Source organism: Cariama cristata, unplaced genomic scaffold (genome assembly GCF_000690535.1).
Source record: "Cariama cristata isolate BGI_N322 unplaced genomic scaffold, ASM69053v1 scaffold1009, whole genome shotgun sequence".
Classification (NCBI taxonomy): Eukaryota; Metazoa; Chordata; class Aves; order Cariamiformes; family Cariamidae; genus Cariama; species Cariama cristata.
Window position 1 is genome coordinate 30,663 of NW_009637172.1, and position 20,706 is coordinate 51,368.

Below are 20,706 nucleotides of genomic sequence, written 5' to 3' on the forward strand. Positions count from 1 at the left end.
CCAATCAGTGGAAACGTCCCCTGACTGCCATGACTTCTCAAATATGATGGATAGTGGCTTAGCCACTTCATCTGCCAGTTCCCTCAGGACCCACACATGTATTTCATCAGGTCCCATGGACTTGTGCACCTTCAGGTTCCTGAGATGGTCTTGAACCTGATCTTCTCCTATAGTGGGTGGTTCTCCATTCTCCCAGTCCCTGCCTTTGGCTTCTGCGACTTGGAAGGTGTGGCTGAAGCACTTGCCAGTGAAGACTGAGGCAAAAAAAGTCATTGTGAATACATCAACCTTCTCCCTGTCTGAGGTAACCAGGTCTCCTATTTCCTTCTGGAACGGGCCCGTGTTTTCCCTAGCCTTCCTTTTATCACCAACATACCTATAGAAGCTTTTCTTGTTGTCCTTGATGTCCCTGGTCAGATTTAATTCTATCAGGGCTTTAGCTTTCCTAACCTGATTCCTGGCTGATCAGACAATTTCTCTGTATTCCTCCCAGGCTACCTGTCCTTGCTTCCACCCTCTGTAGGCTTCCCTTTTGTGTTTGAGTTTGTCCAGGGGCTCCTTGTTCATCCCTGCAGGCCTCTTGGCATTTTTGTCTGACTACCTCTTGGTTGGGATGCATCGCTCCTGAGCTTGGAGGAGGTGATCCTTGAATATCAACCAGCTTTCCTGGGTCTCTCTTCCCTCCAAGGCTTTATCCCACAGTACTCTACCAAGCAGGTCCCTGAAGAGGCCAAAGTCTGTTCTCCTGAAGTTCCGGTTAGTGAGCTTGCTGTGCGCCCTCCTCGCTGCCCTAAGGATCTTGAACTCTACCATTTCATGGTCACTGCAGCCAAGGCTGCCCTTGAGCTTCATGTTCCCCACCAGCCTCTCCTTGTTGGCAAGAAGAAGGTCCAGCACAGCATCTCTCCTCTCCTCTCCTGTCACTTGGAGAAGGAATTTATGAATGCGTTCTAGGAACCACCTGGATTGCTTATGCCCCACTGTGTTGTCCTCCAACAGATACTGGGGTGGTTGAAGTCTCCCATGAGGCCCAGGGCTTGTGAACATGAAGCTATCTGTCTATAGAGGACCTCCTCTGCTTCCTGGTCAAGTGGCCTGTGGCTGACCCCTACTATAATGTCACCTGCCCCTGCTGTCCCTTTAATCCTGACCCACAAGATCTCGGTTGGCTGCAGGTCCATCCCAAGGCAGAGCTCCATGCACTCCAGCTGGTCATTGACAAAGAGGGTGACACCCCGTCCTTGTCTCCCCTGCTTGTCCTTCCCAAAGAGTCTGTATCCTTCCATTCCGACACTCCAGTTGTAGGAGCCATCCCACCACATTTCCATGATGGCAATAAGACCATAGCCTTGCAGGTGTGCGCATGTCTCTGACTCCTCTTGTTTATTCCCCATGCTACAAGCGTTTGCATAGGGGCATTAAAACTGGGCCCCTGATGAAGCTGACTTACTAACTGGAGTAGCTGGGTTTCCTTTGTGCTGCTCTTCAGGTGCTCTACTGCCAGCCTGTGATGCCTCTCCAGGCTCTGGGCATCTCTTGCTGGTACTGGCCTCAAACTGGTAGGAGTGGGATGGATTGAGGTTCCCCTCCCCCAGCATTTTTAGTTTAAAGCCCTCTTCACCAGCTTGGCAAGCCTCTGACCAAGGATACTCTTCCTCTTCTCTGACAGACGGACCCCATCAGCCTCCAGTGCACCAGGTTTCTCAAAGCAAGCCCTTTAAAAAAAGCAATTTCTTAACAGTTGCTGCTTTTCTTGGAACTGTAATTTATAGATATATACTGCCTTGTACTGGTTCAATATGAAGTGCATATATTGTTGAGGTGCAGCTGAGGGATCATGGCAGTTCTTGTATCTGCAGCCTCTCTCTGGGAGCATAGTCTGATACACAAACATTTGGATTTATAATCCATAAGTTACAGTTGGCTATATCTCACACATGGCTATAACTATATTCTACTATATGTTGGTTAAAAGGATCAGTACAACTTTTTGAATTTACAGTTATATTTCTTTTATTATTCAGTTATATTTCAGTTATTTATTTATTTATTTTTAATATTAGATAGTATATCAAAACTGTTTAAATTAGAACGTTTGGAGATTTGTCCCATCTGCTTTTTGGGAAATGCCTTATGTAAATAGTATGTGCAAAAGAGGAGATAAAACTTCTGTAAATCTGTGATTACATTATCCAAAACGAAAGTCAGCTCCTGTGGCTGTTGCTGATAGGAGGGGGATTCTGTCGCAGGGTTCATGATCCGTCCCCATTACTCTGTTGATACTGATAAATTTTAAAGGTGGTGATAAAGCAGAACAGAGTACAAAATCATCCTGATATGGGATTCTTGTTGGTCTGTAGTTAGTATAGCTACTGATAAACTGCACAGCTGACAACATTCAGCTTTATTTCTATGCATTAATAGGACTGGTTAAAATAAAATAAATTCCGGAATGTCATTTTATTGTTTGGGTTGGTTTTTTTTTCTTTTCAGAAATCACCAAACTGCGCCTACAGAGTGCTCAAGATGCAGCACGTCAAGTTGAAATGGAGGTGGCTGAGCGAGTGTCTGTGCTGGAGGAAGAGCACAAAGCTAAGCTCGCCCTCCTCAACTCTGAGAAACAGCGTATTGCAGAGCTTTCAGAAGAAATAAAGCACTTAAAGGAAGAGATTACTAAACAAAAAGATTTTTCTGTGCAGAATGAAAAGCATCTGAAAGAGGAAATGGAAAAGGTAATTTGTATTACAGTACTGTTTTGTATAGAGTTGAGCAAGCTCAGATCTGTTGGGAAGGCCAAGGGGGATAGAAGCAGCACTTATCTTTAGCTGTGCCTAGTAGCTTCAGCTTTAAATGGACTTGCATGGATACACACAAATATTGGAATATGAGGCTGGAGTTCAGAGCACTTTAATGTTAAACTCTTAGTTTCTCTGCAGATGAGCTTTTCTTTAAGAGCGCAGATAGTGTGGGAAGGTAGGTACTTCAAGGGTTGATCCAGTCCACTTTTTATATTGATGTGGGTCAAGCATGTTTATACCACTCCAATACAGGCACATACAAAAGGTCCTCAACCTGAACATCTCCTTGCAGCACATTGTAGTGTCTTGGTGCAAAAGTAACATGGTGCACTTGCATACTGTGATGTGTTATGTGGTAATGGAGAATTCAGCAGAAAGCACTGTGGCAGATGGAAAAAAACCCTCTGCTGAATGGGAACCCTCTAAGAAATTTCTGGTTTTGATAGGACTGTCTTTTGAAGCAAATAACCAGAGATAATTTTTCAGACTATTTATTGAGGGAAGAAGAGAGGATCGGACAACAGATTTCTGCTTTTGCTTTGCTTTGGTGTAGCTTTTATATCTTCACTATCAAAGTCATAGAGTAAGAGAATCATATCTGGCACCTTTCCTTTTACCTGTTAAATCAGCTGTCGTATCTGAGGATAAACTTAGATTGGATGTGAATTCATAGTTTAATTTGTTCCAGTATTTGAATGCTTATGAGAATTAGATGGATGAAGCTCTTATTTCTCAAGTCCTCCTTTGCTTCCTTTTTAAAGAGAGATAGGTGTGTATCCTTTTCCAGACTTAAAAGCTGGTGGAGAAGGCCAGAGAAAATAGTTGCAGATAACATGAAGACTCAGCTGAAGCTTCCAGTAGTGAAGCTTTCAGTAATACTGCTTTGCTTCTACTGCCTGCAGTGTCTTGTTTGTGGCAGTGTTGGCTGGGTAAATGATAACAGATACAGAATGTGATGTTTGAAATGAGCTGGCCCACATGCTGATCATCTGTCTAGAAATACATATTTTGTTTGCCTTCTCATCTCTCGCTCTCAGAAACAGAATGAACCCATGTCCTCAATTGCCTCTCTATTTCCAGTGCCTCTCACAAAAGTTTTCATGGATTGTGTGTTAATAAAAATCTGGGTTTTTTGCTTTCTTTTCTGCCTCTTCATTTAGGTTGTAGCGTAAATGAATGCTTAAATATCTGTTGAAAACAAACCTTCCAAGTGAAAACTGGAGTGTATGCTTCATACTGATGCTCCTACGTGATTTCTTATTAGCTTTTAATTTTTTTTTTTAAGAGATGACCTTGTTTCCCTAGTTTACTATTTATTTGTTTACCTGTTTACCTCTAGTGTATTTCTACAGCAATCATTTGGTGCTTTGGCTTCTGTTTTGATGCTACGTGCTTTTTATGTTGCTTTTATGCTTCGTATGAGAACGGTCCTTGTCATGGACTTGGACACTGCATATAAAATACCACTGGAACGTATAAGGAGAGGAGAGATTTAAAAGAGATTTTTTTAATCATGCCCAATACAAATACCTAAGGTGCCCATAGCTTTACTCTTGAAATGAAGAAAAGTGGCCCCAAGAGAAAACAACATACAGTACCATATTAATTCTAGAATTTTGCCTTAATTTTTTTCTTATCTTCCTTGCCCCAATTAATTCTTAATAATGAGTTGAATTCAGGTACTTATAAATTGACATTTCGGCCTTGCTTTTATTTGGAAGGGTGACTTCACTGCAAGGATTGAATCTCTCTAAGACCTTAAGTGCCTGAGAACGTTCACTTCACAGATTTCAGTTTGGTTTTGGTATTTCATGCATTTTTTTAATAACTATGTTCACAGGTAAAATATAAAATTGCTGAGGATCACAAGAACAAATTAAGGGAAGCTAGAGAAGAAGTCCAGAAAATAGAGACTATGTACAAAGAAAAAGAGAAGAAATGGAAATGTGAAAGCGAGGACCAGAGAATCCAAGCAGAAGAGAAGTTATTGTTGTTGCGTATAGAACTGCAAAATAGAGCGGAATATGAGAAGCAGAATTTACAAAAGGAGTTTGAACTTCGTGAAGCTGAAATGAATCAACTTCAAGATCACCAAGCTGCCAAAATTCTAGAATTGGAGAAGCTGGTAAAAGAGCAGCAAAACAGCTTGCAGCAGCTAGAGGACAGCCTTGCAAGTGCACAGGCTATGCAGAAATCTCAGGAGCAATATGACACTGACCTGCAGGCAGCCAAAGCACTCATGGCAGAAGAAATGGAAAAGGCCACGCTTTGTCTGCAGGAAGAATGTGCACTGAAACTTATGGAAGCACAGAACAAGTAAGTCCAGAGTATTTGGGCATTTTCACTTACCAATTCAGTCATTGTTATTGTCGCTTTTTCTTATTTTAAAATTTGTGAGTGGTAGTGATGTAGGTTTGTCACTTGATGGCACCAGCTAACTTATATATGTGAAGCTTATTCCCCCAAGGAACAACAACGCTGTCCATTATGGTTTACTATAGAATTTTGCTTCATGTCAATGCATTTAATCTGGTCTAGCAAATCAAATGAAATGTAGTCAAGTTCTGCCTGTGACAGTTAAGAATACAACACACGGCTGAAAATCGTATACTAGCCTTGGAGGAGGGAAAGTGTTGCAGGACATGTAAGTGGAAAAATTCTCTAAATTTTTCAAGTGTTTTGAAACAATTCAAATGAATTTGAGCAAGTTTTTCCTGGTGAATGGAGCTTGTGTTAACCACTGAATGCTGAGGTTGATGGGCTGCATATGGTATTCTTCAGTTCTGGTTAGACATGAAGGCTGTAATTGCTCAATTTTTCTTCCCCTTCCTACTCCCATTGTTTTAAGTGTATTAAAGGAAATATTCAAACAACTACATGTTTGTATTTGCATGCATTGCTTCAAATTTATCCCTTCTTTCCTCCCCAAACATAGGCTCACAGAACAAGATTGGGGAAATAATTACAGTAAGAAAATATTGAAAGCAGGAACTTAGCCTTTAAATAACCAATCACTTTTTAATTATTGATGTCTATATCAAAAAATACTGTAGTTAATGATTACAGTAAATTGCAGCACTTGAGATACTAAATCTTCTGCATCAGGCTTTAAGCAGACCTCGGAGAGCAGAGATGAGTTTGGAGGAGCCCCCAAGTATCCCACATACACTTTCACAGTAGTTTTATGTCTCAGTCTTAACCAGATGTTTTTAGAGATGTTTCTTTAGAGATGTTTCCTTTACTTGCAGAGAACACATTTGAGATGTAGACAATATATACTATGTCCTAGATGCCCTCATATGACAGTATTTTCTCAAACAGAGAGACAGTGAACGATGTCTGTATGTTGCTCTGTATTAGTGAGTAATTTCATAGGGGTGCCAGTCCACGTAGTAATAACCAGATACTACCAAGTGACATTGCATAAACCTTTAATTATGTGGCTATGAAATCATCGTTGTGGTTTTCTTTGAGTTAGTTCTGTATTTGAAACGTAAAGTAAAATTCGTGGAGGCTAAGTAGGGCTTATTTGTTTTGCTTTGATTTTTATTTATTAGTTCAATTATTTAAAAAACAAGCAAATAACAAACAGTGCCTTTTTGACAATATCCTCTTAACTTTCTTGGAAATAATACAGGTTTATGGAGGAACACAAAGCTATGACTCAGAAATTCACAACTGACCAAGAGATTCTTCTCCAAGAACTGAAAAAGGAACATGTTGATGAGTTGGAACTCCAAAGTCAGCAGTTACAGGAGAAGCATAAGCAGCAAATTTTGTCTCTTACAGCTGAGTTTCAGGCGAAGCATCAAGCTGAAACTGAGACACTTAAATATACACTAGAAAGTAAACAACAGATTCAGCTTGAAGCTTGTGTTGCTGAACTACAGACAAAGCATCAGGCACAAATTGATGAGCTGGAGGCTAAACACTTATCAAATCTGGATTCCTTGGAGTCATCCTACCTATCTGAAATTCAGAATATAAGAGATGAACATAGTCAGGCTCTTGAGAAGCTACAGCTGCAGCACACAGAACAGCTCCATGAAAAGGATAAAATGGATCAAGCATGCTTGGTTCAGGAGATAGAGATGTTGAAATTAAAGCATGCTGAAGAACTTCAGCTTTGCCAAAATAATTTGAAAATTGAGCTAGCTGCTGTTCATATGGAAAAACTTAAAGCCATGACTGCTGAAGCAGAAGAAGCTCATAAGGTGAGTCAGAAGGAAAACTTGGCATAGAAGGTGAAATTTCATGGTGCATAGGGTGGGATCACCTTTTCCTTTGCTCTTTGGGGTATGTATCTGCAACCTCCTTTGTGCCAGCACTAGCGCTTGTGTGTGTCCATATTGTGAGCTGAAATAGGAAACTGAAGCTGAAAATTAAGTCCATCTGTCACTTTGCCCCCCCTCGAATGCTCAGACTAATGAGTTTTCTATCTCAGTGTGTGGAAAAGGTACAAATGAGGTAAATATTTTTAACATAATTCAGACTGGAGGGTCTCCATTTTGTGGCTCAGAGCTTCTCTGCCTTGTTAAAATTACCGTGTAATTTTAGAGTTCAGATGGGTAAGAAATGTTCCCAAGGCTTTTCCAAGTCAAAGAAGTAAGAAGGCTCATGATTCCAAGAAATTAAACATCAAATTTAGCAGTGATTCAGTATTCTTTATTAGCAGCGCTGGATGCACTGGGGATCCTTCCACCTAGCGTGTATACCGTGCTTGTGTTAGTTACAGGCTTATATTTTTAATTTTTATACATATTCATAAGACTTCCAAGAGATGATTAACATATTAACAATTTTCCCAGAACTCATTATCATAGGCAACACCCATTTCTGTATGTCCATTTTAGTCCTTTTTGTGGGTCTTCAGAGACATCTGGTGGTCTTTTACTTCTTCCACTCTTCTTCATCACTGTGTCCTTTTGCTGAACTTTTAGCTCTTATCTTCATTTTTCTTGAATGACAGCGGTCTCAGGTCCTGTTCTCCTAACAAGATCCTTGGTAATGATTTAAGAGTTCCTGCCTTGAAGTGCGGTCCCTGATAATGAGCACAACGTCCTTGATTTAAGGGTCTTGTTATCACGTTTATGCCAGATATGGTCATGCACTGGTACCAAGTTACACACTACTACATACCATTGTAACAGGCTTGTGTTTCTAAGATTAACTCTCTAATTCCCTTATTATCACTCAGCTCATTGCTAAAACTTCAGAGCCTTCCTGAGATAGATGTACTGTTTTTCAGACTTGTCTGTCACCATGCCCTCTTCCCAAATTTATGATTATATGTTGTTTCCGTGCCCACAAAGACTAAGTCTTATGTGGGGAAAGGTGGGTATTTTTCTTCTGTCCTGTCTTTGCTAACTAGTCCTAAATCTACGTTTTAATTTTCTTGAGTGTAAAGAACTTCAAAAAGAAAAAGTTGAAGATTCTGCTGATGGGGACTACTGTCATGGATAGAAGAATAAGTAGGGGATTTACAAACTTTTACTAGATAGGAAAAATAAACCCATTTCAATGACATAGCGAGTGTGTATATGTATGTGTGGTCATCATTCATGACACAATATTGTTCCTGTTTATTTAAAAAGCTTTGGTACAGCAGGACATGTGTTTTACAAACGGGTTACAAAAATATTTGTACTTACTTTTTTTTTCTCCCCTTTAATTAATACTTACACAGGATGATTTGAACATAGCTATTCAAAATCAAAGGAGGTTGCTAGAAGAAGAGAAAAGACTGGCCCTGAATTTATTACGTGAGGAAGTATTGCATATGGAGGAAAAGCATAGAAAAGCACTCCAAGAACTTCAGGATCTTCATGAGGCAGAAATTAAGAAACATAAGGAAGGATACTCCAGGGAGCTGGAAGAAGAATTGAGGAAACTAAAAGCACAGCATGAACATGAGCAAGAGGTCAGAATGTTGCCAATACCTAAACCCAAAATAATCCACACTTTATCATAAAGTAAATTCAGTTTTATTAACCTTAGAAGTAAGGCTGTATATCTAGATGCTTTTTGGATTATTTTATTTTGATAGTGCCAGTAGGTAAGAAGAGACAAAGTTAACTTTTTTAAGCCTTGTTTTATCTAAAAGGACTTAAGAGAATTCGTATATGCATATTAACTTGAATTTTTAAAAATTTAAATCCATGTTTGTAATGCTGTCTTTATTGGGGGGTAGGAGGGAGTGGACTTGCTTTCTTTTGAGTCCCTGCCATATTTAATTCAAAATTTTAAAGCTACCATTTTGATAGAAAACTAATAGGTAATAATTTAACTCATTAACCATTTGTGGAAAGTAACTGCTTACTTCAAGCTTTTGTAAGTGAATGACCTTTGCTAACATTGATTTCTTCTATTCCTAGAGAAATTATGGTAGGCAATACTTTTCCAAATATGTTTTCTCAGTGAGGTTTGGAAATCTTCCTAGTTGCCCTTAAAGCTTTACCATTTCGTCTTGTTGGGAATGTTTATATGTAAGCTTGATGATGTTTACTTTCATACTGAAGGTTAAAAATTTGATCATCTATGCTAAGTTCTCTTTAAACATTGAAACAGAATAAGATCTTCTATTTATTCAGTCTTTTATACAATCTGATTTCTGTTGATGCAAGCAGCCACAAGTGATCAAGACTTTTCACTTTTCTATATTTATATATTACATTCATATATTAGGAGAAATCACAAACAAAATGAGCTTTATCCAGCTATAATCAAACAACATATGTTACGTTAAAATATAACTTACTTTTGCTTTTTCACTTACTAAGTTGAAAATTGGATAGTGTGCCAAATAACACAAAGGTGCATCAGTGATTAGGGAGTTACCTGGTGCACCTCACAAAAAACATCTAGCTTTGAGAAGATCCCCTGTGTTCTTTTGGACTGTGTAGGCCTTAGAGCTGGTAGTGGTTTGCAGCTGGCTGGAGTGCATTGCAAAGTCTCTTTGCTTTTAGAAGAATAGCTTGCCTGCGAAGGTAGTTTTGTTAGTTTTCAGGGAAGTTCTCATGAATATTACATTTTTAAGCCCTTCATCCTAGAAACAGGATTTCTCCCTAGTCTGACTACAGTGACTCTCCTTAGAGAAGATAACAGAAAAAAAGAAAAACAAACAAACAAACAAAAACCCAAACATACCTCCCCATCTTTCTCTGTTGTTTTTGATGGACCTCTTTATTGTATCTCATAGGATAATTTCATTAAATATAGCTGTGTAATATTTAATCCCATTTGAAGAAGAAAAATCGTATCTTAACAGAATACGCTCTCCCTGTGTTTCTCTCTTGCTCTTTCTTCCTTATTTCTTTGAATTTCTCTTAGGGAAGTGTCTGTTGGAAAGAACAGGTAGGGAGTACTGTGTTAGTCTGACCTGATGCTCTCATGAATACAGGAGATACTTGGTACATAATGCCTTGTGGCTTCTTATCTATTTTTATTAACTTGCTTTTTTCTACAGTCAGAATAATGATAGATAGCAGCTCTGTATGACCTTGAGGATTGGAGAGAACTATTGTGAAAATACTCTTAAGACTTTGCTTGAGCTTGATGATTTTGGTTTGGTTTTATTTTTCTCTTAATTGTAACTAAAATATTTTATATTACTTACGTGTCTGCAGATGTATGCTTCTGCATCGGCCTCTGAAGTAGAAACTGTGCGAACAGCTCTTCTGGCTCAATTTGAGGAGGTAAAATTGAAGCAGCAGCTTCAGTTTCAGGAAGAGATTGAGCTACTGAAGTGTCAGTCAGAGGTACTGCTTGAACAGCAGATTGCACAGCTGAAGGTAGGATCTGATTAAAATGGAACTTCAGAGTATGCACTGGTAGCATGTTTTGCTGAAAAAGAGCAATTGGTATACATTTTTGTTCTTCAGCCATATGACTCTAAAATGGCAATCTGAGTTAGATCTCTTCCTTGCTTCATAATGTTAGAACTAGAAAAGCAGTATTGGAAACAATGCAGTGTTCTGTAAGCAGTTACGGTATTTACTACAGGGTCATCTTGAAATCCTGAATTGGATGTGAAGTGGTGTCCTTCAAACAAAACCAAAAAAATCAGTGGAAAGTATTTGTTCTAAGCAACATTCCTTCCATACACTTCTGTTCAGTTTGTCATTTGAAACCTTTTATTCTTGGTGTCTTCAGAGACTATGCCCTTGGCGTATCATCCCTTGTCTACTGTGCTTCTGTATATATGGCAGAAATACGTTCAAAGTTATCTAAGCTTTTACCAAGTATGTGATGACAGTAAGCACTTTGTGCATGAGCTTTTTTTTTTGTAGCTGTTCTTAATTTCTGCTTTCTTGGGTTCATCATTTGAGTTCCAAACATTCATCTTGATGAACACTTCAAGATGCTTATCCCTGAAAACTTACCTTTGGCCGTGCATATGGTGTGGTAATTGCCTATCATCTTCTGAGCCTTGTGCAGAATGCCTTCGTTGGTTAGGTGACAAGCGCATGTTGAGCTATTAAATGAACGGAGAAGACGCATCTTGTGTCAGAAGAGAGAGGGAAACTCATCAACACACTGAGAGCAGTGCTTACATTCATCTCAGTGTTATCACTGTACTGAGCGTGTGTTGAGCTCAACTTGTTGAGCACAAATAACTTAGGTTAGATGAAGTGCCATCTTCTTATTTGCTTCTCCTTGGGAGATTTCAACAGATCCTTACTGTTCCTGTCAATGCTCCAACCTGAGGTGGAACTCTTCCTAACAGTTGCACAAACCTCTAGAACTGGATGCTGTAGATGTGTGGAAAATGTCTTATGTTTCCTGCCTCTGGCCCTCTGTGGAGTCCTGGTCATTCTTTGACCTCTCTCCATCCAGTGCAGCTGTCTTTTGAAACAGAGGACACAAGTGTATCCCAAAAAACTGCTGGAGGTATATTTGGCATTGCTGTCCTCAGCTGAACCCCATCCTTCAGTCTACAGAAACTGGGACTGAACTGACTGTTATGCATATACCTCTGAAGTGATTCCTGCTTTTCTCTCACTTGTGCTGCCTAGGTGCTTTAGTTAGCATTTGGGACACTAGAAACCTCTCTCTTCATTGAAATTTTGCCAGAGGTAATGCTATTGCTAGTTCAGCTGACTCTGGCTTTATTTTTTTTTTTTTTTCCTCATTAACTTGAGGACCAGTGTTTTGTCCCAGAAGAGACTGACCGGATCTCTTTGTGATGTCTGGCTGAGCTGTGTCATGGTCTGATACAGGTTTTTAAAAAGAGCCTTCCCCTGCCTGCTTTTCCCGTGCTCATTTATGGGGTTGCTTTCATGCCAGCCAGTTTCCTTGTTTTCTTCCCCCCGGCCCTCGTGTTCCCTAGCAAACTTTAGGTGTTCAGAGCTCCTTTCTACAGTCCAACATACTCGTTTTAGTGAATGCCCTGCTTCAGAGAAGAATAGGCAAGTTCACTGTACTGATCGAGGCAAGTCCTCATACTCCTTTGTGTCTGTTCATTTGTATCTTGCTAACTGCTAATCACTCTGCTGTTTGAGTCTACTCAGTGCAAGGACTGGTTGAGTCTTCCACAAAGGATCTAGGACAGCTCAGGTGACCATGTTCTGCTCTGAAGTCTTATTTCATGCCCTGGGGAAAAACCTATTTTCTTGACCTACCAATAAAAAAGCAGCTATCACCTTGGAGTGTATTAGTGTTTGTAGATCACATTGCACGAGGCTTTTTTTATACTGTGATCAAGAAGACTCGTTTCCTAATTCTGGTGTTGCAAAAACAATTACTAATCAGGATGCCTTCTAGCCTGTTTGGGAAGGGATCTCAGAACCTTGTTTCTCCTCCCTTATTTGCAGATGCAGGAGTGGGGGATGTCTAGTAATCCCTTCCTTTGGAGTGCTTTACAGTACTCTGAGTTAAGTGAGATCCAATTCAATAGCCTCTAGATTTAGCCATGTAAATCTACCTTGTAGATTTTCAATTTGTTCTGGTAAATCACTCCTCCTATGTGGAACTCGGTACTGTGCATGTTGTACTACTTAGAGTTGCTCAAAGTGGCTTCTGTCCATCTCTTGTCTTGATTTACCCATCTGTTTTCTGTTCTTCATCACTATCTCAGCTGTCTGAAACGACCCAGGTCTCAGTGAGCACATTCAGATAGTTCATTTAGGTGTCTAACTATTTTTAAATCATAGTTTTGGCATAATTTTGTTGATTGAGGGTGTTAACTGTGTAAATTACTGCTGGTTAATCTGAGACAATGTGTGCACACTTAAGGGGGGGGGGGGGATTGAGGGGGGGGGGGGTAAGTGGGGAGGGTCTTGATTGTGGGTTGATGGCAGATTTTTTTTATCCTTGCCCCGCCCTATAAATCAAAGTATATGTGACTTACACAGGATGAATTTGAAGCTGAAAAAAAGGCATCACTACATGACACGGAGCAGATGTTGACTCAGGAAAGGGAGAAGGCACAGGCTGCTCACCAAAAGGAGCAGGAGATGTTATCAGCCCAGCTGCAAGAAAAAGGAGCCATAATTATGCAGGTGTGTGGAAAATATTTTAAACCTAGATTTTTAAATGCGCTTTTGTGGTTGTATTTTAGCACAGTGCTCTCACTTTTCTCAAGATGTATATAGAGGGGACTGTGTGTACAATTCTTGTTATTGCTAGTTTTCAAGGTGTAATGTATGATGGGCTCTGTCTCTTAGTTGGAGTGCTTAGTTCCAGCAGTAACATGGAAACTGAAACTGGGTATCAGCTTGAAAACTGGTTTTCAGCCATTTCTCAGGGAGGTTAACACTGCTTTATAAGAGAATGTTGGATGTTTGCCTTTTTGTTGTCTGTGTATTGGTGCCATCTGTATCTATCACATTTTTTTTTGTCAAGAAAATAGTGCTGTAGTAGCTTTTGTTAGACCAACTGACCTGTAGCTTGGGGGAAGTAAGACAGGCAAATGAGAAGTTTGGATCTGGAAGTGGCGAAGATAATATTTGTTTGCCAGACCAAATGAAATTTTATGTCTCCTGTAAAGCAACTATGTAAGTTGCATCTAGGTTACCCAGAAAGCTTTAGAAAGAGAGGACCAGCTTGAAAAAGGTACCTGTTTTAGTTAGGAAGTTGAGAAATGTCAAATTCTTCTTCAATGATTAAAATAATAGCCATGAGTTTTCAAACAGAAGATAAAATAAAATAAAACATTCATGTCTTCTCTCACAATTAAGAAAGCTGTGACCAAAATGTAAATTTGGTATATTAGACTGGTCTGTTAGGCCTTTAGTGGAAAAACTGGGAGTAACACTAAGAATTTCCCCTACTGGAAGAAATGTATTATTCTTTCCTGCTGTTCATGCAGGATTTGATGAGGAGTGAGAAAGTTGGCATGGGAGTAGAATGCTTTTATTTCCTTGTAGTTTCCTCACAAACAGATATTTTGACTAATTTGTTGGCTTACTTATGAGACAAAGTTTCTAAGAAAATAATATTGATTTGTTTGGCAGCAAAATCAAGGGGTCAGAGATGGGTATATATATACATTATATGCATTTATATATATATTTTAATGGGATTGGAGGTGTCATCTGAACACATATATATGAGGAGAGAAGATGTTTTCGTAGAAACTTGTTTTCAGACAGAGCTTATAAAGCAGAGAAGAAAGCTAGCCAGCACTGATGATACTGGATCAGGTTGCTGCTCAGGTTTGTGTGCTACAGTGTCAAAATTTATGCTAGGAGGTTGCTTTGTGTCTTTGAGGCATAACAGTTAAGAGCAAACTGAAGTATGACGCAAAGTTTTTACAAGCTTTTTGCCTTGCTTGTATGCACTGAGTCTGAATGCAAGTGAGGCAGCTCCCTGAGACAAAATCAACATCAGAAAAGGAGAACTAAAAAAATAACCGTTCATTTTTAGTCTTTCTGCTGTTCTTCATTTCTAGTACTTTTAGAAGCAGATTTCTGTAACAGCAGACGATGATTGTGTGAATACATACAAAGTGATAAAGGGTAAGATCACTGGGTGAAGTTCATAGTTTAGGCAAAATGATTGACTTTGTTGCATTGTTACTGTATTTTCCACAGCTGGAGAAGAAAGTGGAGTCTTTAAAGTGTGAAATAGAGGAGACCAACTCTGAACTGGAGACACTTCTTCAGCGGCGGGACAGAGAAAACCAGGAAGGAGGGAATTTGGTGGCCATGTTGAGATCTGATATTGAGCACTCCAAGGATGAAAGGTTCGTATATCTTGGGTTACATAATGCTTGGTGGTTGGGTTTTTTATTTGCTTGTTTTCTCACTTTTCATAAAGAAATCAATAACTAGGCAAAATTAAGCCAGCTGAAATTAATAGTGTATGATGATAATATATTGGTTTTATTTGCAAGTTTTTTATGGTGTGGTGTTTTTTTTTTTTTTCTTTAATTACCAACCTATCTTGATATGGAGAGCAAGATTATTTTTTTTTTTTCTTTCTTTCTTGTGGTCTGATGGAGACTTTGTTTTGGGGTTTCTCGTGTCTATAATCTTGGAAAAAGCTAAGAAATGGAGAAATCCTCTTGGTAGCAGAAACCTTTCAGTGCAATGTGGATTGGTTTGATGTGTCATTGGAACATGTGGGTTAGAGAAGCTGTCATGCTGAATAAGCTTCTAGAAGAATTCCCTCTGTCACCTTTAAGAAACTAGCTTGCTGTTTTTCTTAAAACTAAAATGTTTTCATAAATATAATTTTTGTTGTCTACTCTGCTAGAACGCTCCTAGTTGTTTTGATGTCACAGATACTATAGTAGTAGACGTGTTCTCCCTACTGGTGCTTCCACGGATGTGGAAGCCTGAGATGCTTGTGACTGCAGTATGATCTCTTCATCTACCTGTGGAGAAGACAAAGGTTTTCTGCTGAGCCTGCTCTGTGAAAATGGTCTTGGTTTTTTTGAGTCATCTGAATCATCTTCACTGAGAACTGTCAAACTATGGCAAGATACCCATTTTAGATTGTCAGTTTTTCAGTAGGTTCAAAGTGTCTTAAATCAAGTGCATGCAATTTTTGAAGTGTTCAATATACTTTTGTTCTAGGAAAAAATTGCAGGAATCTTATCAGCATGCTTTGAAATGGCTTATGGAGTTGGTGAAAGCCACAATAGCTGTTGAGGACCTCATCTGTACCAAAATTGGTCTTTGCCTTGATGACAGTCTGGCTTCTGGAGATTCTAGAGAAAGTCGCAGTATTATGGAAGAAATGGGATTCATGCAGTATTTCAGAGCCAAAGAAAAGCATCACCTAGAAAAAGGTGAGTACAGATCTGCATAACTGGATGTAGTCAATTCACGTTCTCGAAAATCGCCTTTTCATTTCCTTTTATATGGATGAGGTTCAGAAAGGGGATATCTCTTGTTGCAATGTTTTCTGTGTCTCTTTCAAAGTTGCTCCATGCTTAAGATTAGTGTCTATCAGTGTTCTTTCATTTTAATTCCTTTAATAGTGCAACTACTAAAATGTACATATAGCATAATATTTCCAAACATTGTGAAAGACTGTCTTGATTTTTCAACATTGGGTTATTGATACGTACAAGTTTTCGCTTTGTAATACATCCTCAGGATCAACCGGTGTCACTGTCTGACGTCAGTTGTTATCCAAGTGGCCAGGTCTGTGTCATTTTTCTCTGTTTTTAAATAGCTTGCTTGTTTTCAGTAGATGAGCTGCTTGATGAAACTCTCACAGAACACAACCAGCTGTCTCCAGTGACTGATGAGGGGTCTGAGTTGAGCCAATACTTATGTGAAAGTGTTTTTGCAAAGCCAGAATTGGCATGTGAAGATGAAGAAATAATACTGAAAATTTGTCATCGTTTGCACACTGCAGTGGAGAGACTTCTGGAACTGGTTACAGAATCAACTAAACAAGTAAAACTTTTTAATTTAATATATGGATGTGTAATTACACTGAAAACATGAAGTCTGTTTTGAGGCTTGTGTATTTAGCACGCTGTAGGACTGGCTACTAAAAAGAAACAGATTTTATCTGAATACGTGACAAGTTATCAGTACAGAGAGGCATGTGCATCCCCTGATTCTTACAATGAAAGTTTTGCCCTTATTCGATAATTTCTTATAAATGAGACTTCAACAACTTTTTTTTTCTTCTAGCAGATCCTGTAGGAAGGCTGTAAATTGGTTGCCTTAAGTAGATTTTAGATGTGTTTGGTAACTTGAAGAGACCAAGAGTTAAGTGTTTTTGAGGGGTTTTTATCACACTTCACATCAATGCTTCTTCAACATTGATAAGCAGGTTCAGGAAAACTCAGTCCCATGTTAAAGTGTTTTGGGAATCTGTAGATAGCAGCAAGCAAACATCCTTGTAATTGTATACTGTTTAATTGTGATAAAAGGAGCTGGACTCAATATTATAAAAGAATTTGAGTATTTTCATACTGAATTTTGCAGTGTCTAGACATTCAGTTTTGGGAAGAGAAGTTGTAAATCTGAGGTAAGTGCTTGAGTAGTGTATATATTTAGAGGATTGAATTCGGTGCTACAGTAATTAGTTTGTTGAGTAAGGAAGCTCCTAATTTACGAGAAAATGTGAAGGGAAGGAATATATCTGAAATTCATCTTCTCATCAGGTATTTTGTGCAACCCAGAGATAAGCATCTGTGTGAAATGAATATTCACCATAAAAAAAATCCCACACAGATGCTTATCTCTGGGAAATGAATATTCACCATAAAAAAAATCCCTCCTAGAATGAGGTGCTTAAGTATGTATTTTGAGTACTGATGCTGGTTCCACTAGCATATAGCTAACTTGTGGTTAAAGCACTTGCCCAAGCCATGGCAGATCTAGATTCTAGGTCACCTTCATCAGCTGCATTCAAGCATACTTTGCTTACATCTGTGAAATATTCTATCCACCAGGATAAGCTAAATATAAATGACATGGGAATGGGGCTGCTCTATTCCTTTCCTTTGAACTTGAGATGTTGCACATAGGAATGCAAGATACGTAGTCTCAGAGAACTGGTGTCATACCTTGGAAACCTGATGATGTATTGACTTCACTGTTTATTAGACATGCCTGAATCTCTTGAAGAATTTAAGTGTAAGGAAGCTTTGAATTTCAGCTGGCTCAGGAATTGTCAAGCTGAACAGTTTAGCCAACAGGGAGGTATCTTTTTCTGTACAGTAAAGAAACTTATGTGCCTAAGGAAGATTTGTGGCAAAAATACAGGTATTTGAGTCCGGGGAGTCACCAAAGTGTCCAGGGATTTTGGGCAAGGTCAACCTAGTACTAAAATGAAACTTCAAAACCTGGACCTTTAATGCATAAACTTTAGAAAAAATTAAGACGGTTTTTGTTTAAATGTCTGTAGTATTACTACATTGCACATTACTACATGTGCATCCAAGATCTGATGCTAGGGGAAATTGTTTACTTTTAGCTGGAGAAAATGCATGAAAACCATGCACAATTTGAAGAAGAATTCAGCCGCCGAAATCAGGAAACTGCCCAAGTGGTTAGTCAGCACCAGGAACTAATGGAGTGCCTCAGCGAGGAAAGTGAGGCCAAGAATCAGCTGGCACTAGAGCTTCATAAAGCAGAGGGTAAGAAAATGAAACCAATAGAAAGAGATTTCAGCGTCACTTACCTAGGCTCATTCCTCCAAATATCTATGATATGCTTTTTGTGTCTTTTGTTGTTGATTTGCCTGTCTATAATCCATTTTCTGCGTTTCGGATTGCTAAATTACTTGAAGCATGGCTCTTCTCTTGCAAATCTACTATTTAATTCTCTTCATGCATTTCCCTGGGGCAAGTGTGCTAGTGCTTAGTCCTGTACTTACACCATTGACTGCGTGTGAAAAATACCATAATTTTTAAAACAGTGGCTTGCATTCTTGCATGTCTAAACATGGGAGCTTGGATTATTGAAAAGAAGATATACTCCCAGTGTAAATCAGCCCACCTGTTTGACCTTGGAAGGGTTCTGCATGAACTAGAGCAATGTTTGATGGTAGTGCAGCCATAAAGAGATTCTGTAAGAAGAGACAAAAAGGCTCAGGCAGCTGATCTAAGCGCTGTCACAGACTGCATATCGTCAGTCTAATTCCCCCTTGTGAAAATTATGACTTGAGGTCTTTATGTAGGAGAATGAGGATTTTTCATGTCCTTCAACTTGAGCTTCTCTCCCTAATCATGGCATCTGCTTTCTGCTCCTGTTCTCAGTCATACTCCTTAAGGCTTATTTAGTCTTTCCAAAATCCTGTTTCCTTCCTTTCTGTGAATCATTCCTGGATTTCTTGGGCTCTGAATCTAACATTTGATCTCACCTTCTGGAGATTCTGTTTCTTTGAACCTCAACCCCCAGCAGAGGATGTATCAGACTGTCCTATGTTGTGAGGTGATCCCAGGCTATCGAGGCTTAATGATTCCCGTGTACGTTCTAACAGATTTTATGAGGCTACCGTGTCACACCATGTCTCCAAACACATAGAATACATTGACTGATACATTTTATTCGTTAAGATACTTCAAAAAGCCTAGCTACAGTGTAAATTGTAAGTCATCTTGCACTTCTTCCTTTCTATGTCACCTTACATTGTTTGCAAAAAATTGTTTACTCGTCTTTTCAAGATGCTTTTTTTCAATAGATGAGTTTGCTGCTTTATTTGCATTCTGACTTGGGATTTTAGGCATTATCGAAGGCTATGTTGCAGAAAAAGCTGCATTGGAAGAGGCTCTGAATCTGAAGGAGGAATCTGAACGTCGCCTTGTTGTGGAGCTGGAGAGTATGCGTGAACGCTTCCAGGAGCTAACCCAGGAGCAAGCAATTCTTGGTGAGGAGTGGGTTATGACACTAGTAGTGGAAAACAAAATTGTCTCCAGTCAGGGCATACTGCAATGTGTTTTCATAACGTATCAGTCTTTGGTTTGGTGACCTAGTGAGCAGCTTTCTCGTACAGAGGTTAGCAGAGTCTTCCTATAAAAGCAGAAAATAAAAAAAGCAGCTGATTCTTTGCTTAGAAGACAATAGATAGTACTGTTAGTGAAGACTACTGCTGTAGTCTTATGCTTAGTAAGAAATGGAGAGTGTCTAAGAAAATAAGAGGCATGTATTAACTACAGGTTGTTAGTTGCAACAGGTAATTAGCACCTAGTTAGTAACTGAAATGCTGGTTATTTGCCACTGCAGTCAAAAAGAAGAGTTGGAGCTTCAAGGCTTTTGACTGCTTCCAGGACTAAAGAGATAATTTAATATTGACGGAAGAAATGAAATACTCGTGGAATATTATTTGACTTATGAAAAAAATGTGGTGATGATGTGTACTTAGTATCATATATAAGCTTTCCTTCTGCTCCCCAGCCTTGTCCTGTCAAAACAAATGTAAGGGTGACTGGAAAGATTTTAATGATTGAGCTCAAAGTCTGTTTAGGTTTTTAAGGGAAAGTAAAGCTGAATGAGGTAGTGTTGTTGGAGAGGGTAAGATGATCTGCGTAACTCCTTCCCCCACTCCATCACTCCCTCAGGCCCACAGACTATGTGATATGATGTAAGCTAACTACAGGGAGCTTGTGTAGGGGAGTGGAGGAGGGTAGGGGGGAGCTCTTCAACATACTGGATGGAGTCTAATAACACTTGGTGAGTGGAAGTTTGGTGCTGTAATAACTTGCACTGCAAATGAAAGAGTGCACATTTTAACAGTAATAGCAGTGATTTTTAATAAAGACCCTGAAGAATCTCAGTGTAATATAGCTGGCTTACATGTAAGATACTTTTTTGATACACAGAAGAAAATTCAGAGATGTTATGTGACTTGCACTACATAGGAACTCAAGACTAGGTTATGCTGGTTCTTAGTGATGAATCTGTGAATCATTTAAATAGCATTATATAGTTTTGACTTCTTGAATTTGCAGCCTTAATGTCATTCTAGTACCTTGTCACGGTCCACTAAGTAATGGACT

At 39.1% G+C, this 20,706-nt stretch overlaps 1 protein-coding gene across 1 annotated transcript in view; it reads left to right on the plus strand.

Annotated features, from left to right (window-relative positions):
• LOC104167798 (pericentrin-like) overlaps positions 1-19,577 on the plus strand; it is a gene marked incomplete at both ends in the record, with an annotated part of 44,373 nt that extends 24,796 nt beyond the window's left edge. The window contains 11 exons of the mRNA XM_009708170.1: positions 2,494-2,732; positions 4,639-5,114; positions 6,436-7,012; positions 8,485-8,718; positions 10,424-10,588; positions 13,151-13,297; positions 14,831-14,982; positions 15,818-16,032; positions 16,437-16,648; positions 18,183-18,345; positions 19,434-19,577. Coding sequence (XP_009706472.1) covers positions 2,494-2,732; positions 4,639-5,114; positions 6,436-7,012; positions 8,485-8,718; positions 10,424-10,588; positions 13,151-13,297; positions 14,831-14,982; positions 15,818-16,032; positions 16,437-16,648; positions 18,183-18,345; positions 19,434-19,577 — 2,724 coding nt within the window. The remainder of the gene's footprint in view (positions 1-2,493; positions 2,733-4,638; positions 5,115-6,435; positions 7,013-8,484; positions 8,719-10,423; positions 10,589-13,150; positions 13,298-14,830; positions 14,983-15,817; positions 16,033-16,436; positions 16,649-18,182; positions 18,346-19,433) is intronic.
• Positions 19,578-20,706: the final 1,129 nt, after the last annotated feature.